This window comes from Physeter macrocephalus, chromosome 18, assembly GCF_002837175.3.
Source record: "Physeter macrocephalus isolate SW-GA chromosome 18, ASM283717v5, whole genome shotgun sequence".
Taxonomy (NCBI): domain Eukaryota; kingdom Metazoa; phylum Chordata; class Mammalia; order Artiodactyla; family Physeteridae; genus Physeter; species Physeter macrocephalus.
This window is the reverse complement of record NC_041231.1, coordinates 43,033,283-43,042,339: the sequence shown is the minus strand read 5'-3', so window position 1 is coordinate 43,042,339 and position 9,057 is coordinate 43,033,283. Positions and strand designations below refer to the sequence as shown.

The 9,057-nt window shown below is 52.8% G+C and overlaps 1 protein-coding gene across 1 annotated transcript; it reads left to right on the top strand.

The window, feature by feature from the left end:
• The first annotated feature begins 1,333 nt into the window (after window positions 1–1,333).
• On the top strand, window positions 1,334–9,057 carry QARS1 (glutaminyl-tRNA synthetase 1). The gene is made up of 24 exons (XM_007129885.4): window positions 1,334–1,486; window positions 1,632–1,779; window positions 2,157–2,266; window positions 2,423–2,498; window positions 2,709–2,773; window positions 3,330–3,383; window positions 3,509–3,569; window positions 3,907–3,978; window positions 4,846–4,931; window positions 5,097–5,183; window positions 5,612–5,711; window positions 5,826–5,904; window positions 5,986–6,094; window positions 6,194–6,324; window positions 6,433–6,525; window positions 6,639–6,776; window positions 6,863–6,950; window positions 7,040–7,183; window positions 7,514–7,618; window positions 7,808–7,900; window positions 8,015–8,142; window positions 8,236–8,302; window positions 8,377–8,502; window positions 8,919–9,057. Exons 1-24 carry the CDS (start codon window positions 1,370–1,372, stop codon window positions 8,967–8,969), a joined length of 2,328 nt encoding a protein of 775 aa, XP_007129947.2. The 5' UTR covers window positions 1,334–1,369; the 3' UTR covers window positions 8,970–9,057.

The window sequence follows — 9,057 nt, the reverse complement described above, 5'->3', positions numbered from 1 at the left end:
GCTTCTTTGTGCCTATCTGTGGCACCACTGCACTGCAACTCCTGCTTAATACCTGCTCCTGGCCTTGGCTGGGCTGGGCATCAGGCTGGGGCCAAGGCGCCATGGGGAGCCAAGACACAGGACTGGCTCTGGATACTGATGCGGAGTGTGGCACTGGGCAGAATCTGGCATGTGGTCATCATGTGGGGGCCCAGAAATGGACTTGCTCATTAGTAGGATATAGTAACAAACAAGGGTACACTATGGATACAGACTGCAGTCAGGATCCTGCCCAGTGCTTGAAGGTCCGGTAGTATCAGTGATGACAAGGCCTCTAAGAGCCTGAGTTCCCATCCCAAATTTGGGCATCTCCTCATCATGTCACCACCAGCAGCTCCAGTTCCATAAAGAAAACAGGTTGTATGTTCAGTTTCAGCCTAATGATTCTCAGCAGGTCCTGGAAGTCCAATGAAAGAGTGGGGAGACCCCCAAGAACATCATCATGATTATTCCACCTCCTCTGTCCCACCCTATCCCAACTTCAATAAAATATCCTGTCAAACACCTGCCTGTGGATTTCAAGGTCTAATCTGCTTGTGATTTTCCTGACATACACATGCGTTGGTAAGTGGGGTAAGTATGACAAGAGATTTTTTGGGGCCACACCACGTGGCTTGTGGGATCTTAGTTCCCTGACCAGGGACTGAACCCAGGCCCTCAGCAGTGAGAGTGCACAGTCCTAACCACTGGACAACCAGGGAATTCCCAGACAGGAGAGTTTAAACAAATCATCACAGAGCTTATGCGAGGCCCTTCCTGGCCAGGTGTGTATCCAGGTGGGTGCTCAAAAAGTGTCAGACTTTTGGGGCCCATAGATGGGCCATTTCAGACATTCTCTGTGCTCGAGTCTTGACAGAATTTCCCGGGCTTCATTTTGTTCAAATGTTTCCGTGACAACTCCAAAGCTTTGAGTCAGAAACGTGATAGGGACTCACATTGGTTCCCAAGAACAGAACTGGAATGGTCCCGAGGTTTCCAGGACTGAAGGAGAAAAGTCGAAGAGCAAAGGGCCATGCCCATGTTTGCCTCCTGCCTTGGTGCTGAACACCTTCCCTCCAGGTCCGCGGCAAATCATCCCCTGAAGTCCCGTCGCCACTACCCCTTCTAGTGACCTGGAGCACGAAGACGGAAGTGAAGCGCCTCGAAAGGCAGGAAAGGCCGCCCTCTGCCCTTTCAATGGCGCTGACAACCCTGGAGAGCCCCGCCCCCTCCCGCCAAGGAAGGACACCATTGGCTCTCCCTGACGGCGTCGCTCTCCTATTGGCCAGTGACCTAATGCCAATGCGCAGATTGGCCCCAAAGTTTTCTTTCGGTTTCCGGCGTCCCAGCTATGGCAGCTCTGGATTCCCTGTCGCTCTTCACCGGCCTCGGCCTGAGCGAACACAAGGCCCGCGAGACGCTCAAGAACACAGCTCTAAGCGCGCAGCTGCGCGAGGCGGCGACCCAGGTGCGAACCCAAGTCCTTGGTCCGGGCTGCCGACTGTTCCCCAACGCAGCGCCAGGCCGGGTCCTGACCCCAACCAACCTACCTTGTCTTGTTCAGGCCTTTCTTACTGGGCATGGGGCTTATCTCCTGACCCCTCTGACCTCAGGCGCAACAGACTCTGGGCTGCACCATCGACAAGGCTACCGGGACCCTGCTCTATGGCTTGGCCTCCCGACTCCGGGATCCGCGGCGTCTCTCTTTCCTCGTGAGCTACATAGCCAATAGGAAGATCCATACGGAGACCCAGCTGAGCGGTGAGACCCCTGCCTGTCCTGCCGCTTCCACCTCCAACTCCTCCTCTCAGCCAAGATCCCCCTATCTATTCATTCTGCGAAGTCCCTCAGCGTCTCTCTGCATTACTAGTTCTGCATTCCCCTCTAAACCCAGGCCCTGGCACTGAGGGATGGAGAGGGCCACCTCTGGTGAGACTGACTAGAGAACTGTAGGTCTGAGGCAGAGTTTCCCTCAGAGCACATGCTTCTTTCCTGTGACCTCAGGGCTTCTCTAGAGGTGCAAGACTTAATTTCCCAGGAGGCCAAACTAATTGGGGTTTCATGGATCGGATTAGGGCTCTTGTCTTCCTACTTCTTGGAGCTGAGATGCCACAAATTCATTGGCTCTCTTTTTTCAGCTGCCCTTGAGTATGTGCGGAGTCATCCCCTGGACCCCATCAACACCATGGACTTTGAGCAGGAATGCGGCGTGGGCGTTGTGGTGACCCCAGAGCAGATTGAGGAGGCTGTGAGTCTTTCCCCAGGCATTGGTTGCCTCCTTAGTACTGACCCTGAAAAGGAGTGGCTCAGCCTTTCCAACCAGGAAGACCCAGGGTGAGGGTGTGCGTTCCTAGAGCATTTCTGAAGGACACTTTCCTGAACCACATGGTTTGGCTTTCTGTAGGTGGAGGCTGCCATAAATCGCCACCGACCCCAGCTCCTAGTAGAGCGTTACCATTTCAGTATGGGGCTGCTGATGGGTGAGCGGGGCCTGGGGCAGGGGACTATGTTATTCTCTCTAGTCATGCCTTCTTTTCTGCATGGGTGAGAGGGAGGTGGGAAGAGGAATAGGAACACCTTAAAAGTGGTCTGGCTGTGTTTTTTGAGGTCAGCCAGGTTCTTTTCTTGGGAAAGAGGGTGGGCAATGTCCTGCTTTGCCTTTCTGCAGCTTCCTCTGCCCATATTTCTAGGAGAGGCTCGGGCTGCGCTCAAGTGGGCAGATGGCAAAATGATCAAGCACGAAGTAGACATGCAGGTGGGTGCCTCCTTGAGCTGAAGCAGGCAAAGACCCTGCCAGAGACAGTGTCTAGAGTCCACTGAGGGATAAATGGTGGTGGGAGGGGAAGAGAGTCTATTCCTATTCTGATGGTGGATAGTAGAGCTTGGGGTAGAGGGAGCAGCACCCGGTTGGACAGTGGAAGACTTGGGCCTCTGGGTTCTGCCTAATTTGGGGTGAGTTGCTTTACTCTGAACCTCAGTTTCCTCATCTTGTAAATAAGGGTGATGTGGCCTTCATCTCAGCGTGCTGGCAGAGAATCACAAGAGGGTGATGGTTGAGGTAGATGGCATATGTTGATGCTGGGCCCACAGTACCTTTCTGTAAATGGCTGCTTTTGTTACCTGAGCCCAGGACCCTCAGGAGGGGAAAAAGCATTTGAGGCCGCAGAACCATGTGAGGAGCAGAGGTGGGATGGGCTAGGTAGGTTTTTCAAGGTGGTGCCAGTAGACAGAACCAAGAAGCCCTTAGCTGGATGGGTGGGTGGGGTCAGTCATGGGCTTCTGTCCCAGCTCTGACTCTGGTCTCTGCTCAGGTCCTCCACCTCCTGGGTCCCAAGACGGAGACTGATCTGGAGAAGAAGCCCAAGGTGGGACTGAGCATGGTCTTGGGTCCTGGGGATGAGGTGGGGTAGGGTGAAACTTCAGGCTGGGGAAGGGAGTATCTGACCCCAGTGATTCCGAGACCTTGACCCGACTTTTGAACTTCTCTCAGGTGGCAAAGGCTCGGCCAGAAGAAACAGACCGAAGGAGAGCAAAGGATGTGGTGGAGGATGGTGAGAGGCTTGAGGCTCCTGTCACATTCAACTCCTTGATTTCTGGGTTTTCCATCTGATGGGTCCTTATAGCCCAGACTCCTCAGGCCGTTGGCTTAGTCAACACTCTGTCTTCTGCTGCAAGACTGGAATTTCTGGTGTTTCCTTTACCCAGAAACTAGGCAGAGGAGGCCTGAGAAGTCTGGCTCTGTATCTCTTGTCTCTGGGGTTGGGGGAAGAGGGGACTACTTGGTTCTATTCTGGTTGCAGGATATGGGTAGTATCGACAGGCACCTCCCTGAGCTGGATGTGGTAGCTATATCCAGAGAATAAGTTTTCCTTGGTCTATTCTCTGCAGGTGAGGCTGTTGTTCAGACCCTGTCTCTGATGGAGCAGCTCCGAGGCGAGGCACTTAAGTTCCACAAGCCTGGTGAGCAGGCAGGTTGAAACTCTGTGGAGGGCTGTATCTTTTTTTTTTTTTTTTTTTTAATTTTATTGAAGTATAGCTGATTTGTAATGTTGTGTTTAATTTCTGCTGTACAGCAAAGTGACTCAGTTATACATATATGTATTCTTTTCCGTTATGGTTTATCACAGGATACTGAATATAGTTCCCTGTGCTATAGAGTAGGAACTTGTTGTTTATTTATCCTATATATAATAGTTTACATCTGCTAATCCCAAACTCCCAGTACTTTCCTCCCTTATCCCTCCTCCCCCGATTGGCAACCATAAGTCTGTTCTCTATGTCAGTGAGTCTGTCTGTTTTGTAGATATGTTCATGTATGTCGTATTTTAAATTCTACCTATAAGTAATATCATTGTATTTGTTTTTCTGATTTACTTTGCGTAGTATGATCTCTAGGTCCATACATAATGCGAATGGCATTATTTCATTCTTTTTAATGGCTAAGTAATATTCCATTGTATATACGTTCCACATTTTATCCATTCATCTAACGGTGGACATTTAGGTTGTTTCCATGTTTTGGCTATTGTAAATAGTGCTGCTGTGAACGTAGTGGTGCATGTATCTTTTTGAATTATAGTTTTGTCTGAGTATGTGCCCATTAGTGGGATTGCTAGATCATATGGCAACTCTATTTTTAGTTTTTTAAGGAAACTCCATACTGTTTTCCATATGGCTTCACCAATTTACATTCCCACCAACAGTGTAAGAGGGTTTCCTTTTCTTGTGGAGGGCTGGATCTTAATAGCAATTCTTGTAGTCAGGTCTCTGGGATAGGGAGCCCTGGGCTGCAGCCTGGTATCATCAGGCTTGTTCTGGCCCTGGCAGGTGAGAACTACAAGACCCCGGGCTATGTGACCACTCCACATACCATGGATCTACTGAAGCAGCACCTGGAGATCACTGGAGGACAGGTGTGTAGGAGTATTGCCAGGCTAGCTAGTGCCATCATCACTTGCCTGGGGCTGCCTCCATACTACCCCACCTTACCTATCACCGTGGCCTCCCTGGGAAGGGTCATCCTTTAGTGTAGTCTGAGCTCTGACCTCATTCCTCTGCTCCCATTCCTCTTATCTCAGGTACGTACCCGGTTCCCGCCAGAACCCAATGGAATCCTGCACATTGGACATGCCAAAGCCATCAACTTCAACTTTGGCTATGCCAAGGTGAGTGTGTCTGGGAAGCAGGGTAACTGCTTGCTGCTCCCATGACTAGGTACCAGAGAGGTATCCCTACTTTTCCTGCTGCTCCCATAAAGTGTCCCAGAGCAGACAGAGGCCTTGGAGGGGATACCTAGAAATGTGTGACAGATACCTAGGAATCCACTCAGCTGGGCTCATTGAGGAAAAACTCTTGGTGAGGCAGTGAGTTCACATTTGGGGAAATTCCCAGTGCAACCTCTTGGGTTTAGGAAGAGGCTATGCTGTGTCCCACGTTAGTATGAGATGCCATGTTTAGGGCATTTAGATACAGGAAGGTGAGTGAAAGATATTTTCAATTCTGACGTGGGAGAGCTCTGAGAATGTCCCAGTTTGATGAGATGGATTGTAGGAGCTGATGATGTGGGAGCTCACAGATACTGCAACTCTCCTAGGCCAACAGTGGGATCTGTTTCCTGCGCTTTGATGACACCAACCCTGAGAAGGAGGAAGCAAAGTTCTTCACTGCCATCTGCGACATGGTGGCCTGGCTGGGTATGGGTTGGGGAAGGCCTGGGCAGAACTGCTTATCAGTGGGCCTCTCCCTGGGCCATGGCCTGCCATTGGGTGTCCCTGATTGGTTGCTAATACCGTCTCATTCTGCCCCAGGTTACACACCTTACAAGGTGACATATGCCTCCAACTATTTTGACCAGCTGTATGCGTGGGCCGAGGACCTTATCCGCAGGTGAGGCCAGGGCCGTGATGTGGAGCCAGGCAGGCTGACCAGGGCACAGCCATGCTGGGCATTCACACCCCTTCCTCATAGGGGTCAGGCCTATGTGTGCCACCAGCGAGGAGAGGAACTCAAAGGCCACAACCCACTGCCCTCACCCTGGAGAGACCGTCCCACAGAGGAGTCGCTGCTGCTCTTCGAGGTGGGGCTCTGGGGGTGCAATTGGGTCTAGGTGGGCCAAGATACTGCGAATGAGATGCCCTTGTGCTGAGTGGCAGCCTGAGCCCTTGCTCCCTCTCAGGCAATGCGCAAGGGCAAGTTTGCAGAGGGTGAGGCCACACTGCGGATGAAGCTGGTGATGGAGGATGGCAAGATGGACCCTGTGGCCTATCGAGTCAAGTATATACCGCACCACCGCACAGGGGACACCTGGTGGGTGTGAGCTTGTGGGGTGGGGTTGCGGAGTTGTAGAGTGGCGGGTGGGCCATGGGTAGGGCAGAGTGGGGCTGGATGGTGGGGCCCACTGCCTATGCCCTGCAGGTGCATCTACCCCACCTATGACTACACACACTGCCTCTGTGACTCCATCGAGCATATCACCCACTCACTCTGCACCAAGGAATTCCAGGCCCGGTGAGGGAGCTGGGCCTGTGGGGAGGGGAGGGCCAGTGGGATTCCAGCAGCCCTTTCTGCCGGTCTCTCCCTGGTTGGAGGTGGCCAGTCCTGACTCTGCCCTCCCACCCCAGACGCTCTTCCTACTTCTGGCTGTGCAATGCACTGGACGTCTATTGTCCTGTGCAGTGGGAGTACGGCCGCCTCAATCTGCACTATGCTGTTGTATCTAAGAGGAAGATTCTCCAGCTTGTGGCAGCTGGCGCTGTGCGGTAGGTGTGGCTTTTTGGCTAATGAAGGTTGGTGGTACTAGTAGCATGTGCTGCCAAAGGTCTTCTCACCACCACCTCGCCCACAGGGATTGGGATGACCCACGGCTCTTCACGCTCACAGCCTTACGTCGGCGGGGCTTCCCGCCTGAGGCCATCAACAACTTCTGTGCTCGGGTATAGCCAAGTGGGCTGAATGGGCAGGTGGGGGCTGAGCACAGTAGTATGTGGTTGTGGCTGTGACTGATGCTGTCCTTTCCTGCTAGGTTGGAGTGACAGTGGCACAGACCACAATGGAACCACATCTGCTAGAAGCCTGTGTGCGTGATGTGCTGAATGACACAGCCCCTCGGGCCATGGCTGTGCTGGAGCCATTACAGGTGGTTATCACCAATTTTCCTGCTGCCAAGGTAAGTCTCCTTCCGGGAGAGAGAGAGAGAGAGAGAGTGTGTGTGGGTGTGTGGGTGTGTGGGTGTGGGTGTGTGTTTGGGGGGGTGTGTGTGGGTGTGTGTTTGGGTATGTTGGGGGGGGTTGGGTGTGGGAATCCCAGTGCCTAGTGTGACTCAGACACTTAGGGAGAGAGAGAGAGAGAGAGAGAGTGTGTGTGGGTGTGTGGGTGTGTGGGTGTGGGTGTGTGTTTGGGGGGGTGTGTGTGGGTGTGTGTTTGGGTATGTTGGGGGGGGGTTGGGTGTGGGAATCCCAGTGCCTAGTGTGACTCAGACACTTATCTCCTACTATAGTCCTTGGACATTCAGGTACCCAGCTTCCCAGCTGATGAGACCAAGGGCTTCCATCAGATTCCCTTTGGACCCATTGTCTTCATTGAAAGGACTGACTTCAAAGAGGTGAATGGGGGTGGTGAAGGGTCCTGTTTGTTCCTGGGCCCAGTCCTGAGGGCCCTTCATCTCTTCTATCAGTCCATCTACTCCCTGCTTCAGTCAAACCAATCCTTGCCAGACATAGGGGTGGGAGAAGGCTCTTGTACCTGCCCGACCCTTGCAGCCTCTTGTGTCCACCCCACTTCCTACCTCTAGGAGCCAGAGCCAGGCTATAAGCGCCTGGCATGGGGCCAGGCCGTGGGCCTGAGACATACAGGCTACATCATCGAGCTGCAGCATGTTGTCAAGGTGAGAGCCAGCTGCAGCCTTCCTACCACAGTGCCTGCTGGGGTGAGGATCTGGGTGCAGCTTGCAGTCCTGGTAGTGGTGTCCAAGTCTGACTGCAGGCCCCTTGACTTCCAGGGCCCCAGTGGCTGTGTGGAAAGCCTTGAGGTGACCTGCAGACGGGCAGATGCTGGAGAAAAGCCCAAGGCATTTATTCACTGGGTATCACAGCCTCTGACTTGTGAGATTCGCCTCTATGAGCGACTGTGAGTGAACAGAGCTGGTGTTGGGGCAGGTACAAGATGGGCATTGCTTGCTGTGGCTGCCCAGCTGGAGTCTGACCTTCACTCTGGCTGCAGATTTCAGCACAAGAACCCTGAGGACCCTGCTGAGGTGCCTGGTGGATTCTTAAGTGACTTGAACCCGGTAGGCTCATGGGGTATGGGGTGACGGTGGTGGGCCTTTCTGGCTGGATGGCCACCTGAGTTCTCTGCCCACAGGCATCACTACAAGTGGTCGAGGCAGCATTAGTGGACTGTTCTGTGGCCCTGGCAAAGCCCTTCGACAAGTTCCAGTTTGAGCGGCTTGGTTACTTTTCTGTGGATCCAGACAGCCGCCAGGGACAGGTGCTTGAATTTACCTTTCCACAACAATGATGGTGGTGGCTGCCATTCTCTGTGCCAAGCACTTTGCTGACATTTCCTTAGTTAATCTTCACCACCTGAGGTGGGGTTCATGTTCTACCGATGAGGAAACAGGCTCAGAGGTTAAGTCCGTGCACAAAATTTTGTATGAACCCTTCCTTTCTTATTCCTCAAGGTAGGGGGCAGGCATAGGGATTGTTGTAATTCTTACAAAATGGAGACCCAGAGCCATCCAGTCCTTTAGCCGAAGTCAAAAAAAGTTATTGATAACTAGAGTTTCTTGGCCCTCAGCTCCTCTGGGATGAAGTGAGGGTTGGAGTGGGGTGTCTGGTGAGACCCACTTAGGCTTTCTGGCCTGGTTCTGGCTTGGTGGTCATTCCTCCCCCTCTGCCCTCCAGCTTGTCTTCAACCGGACCATCACACTGAAGGAGGACCCAGGAAAAGTGTGAACTGGAAGTCCTATGGACCTACCTCATCCTTCTGGAGGCGAGGGGTACCCAGGCTTCATGTCAATAAAGAACAGCTAAATCCCACTGG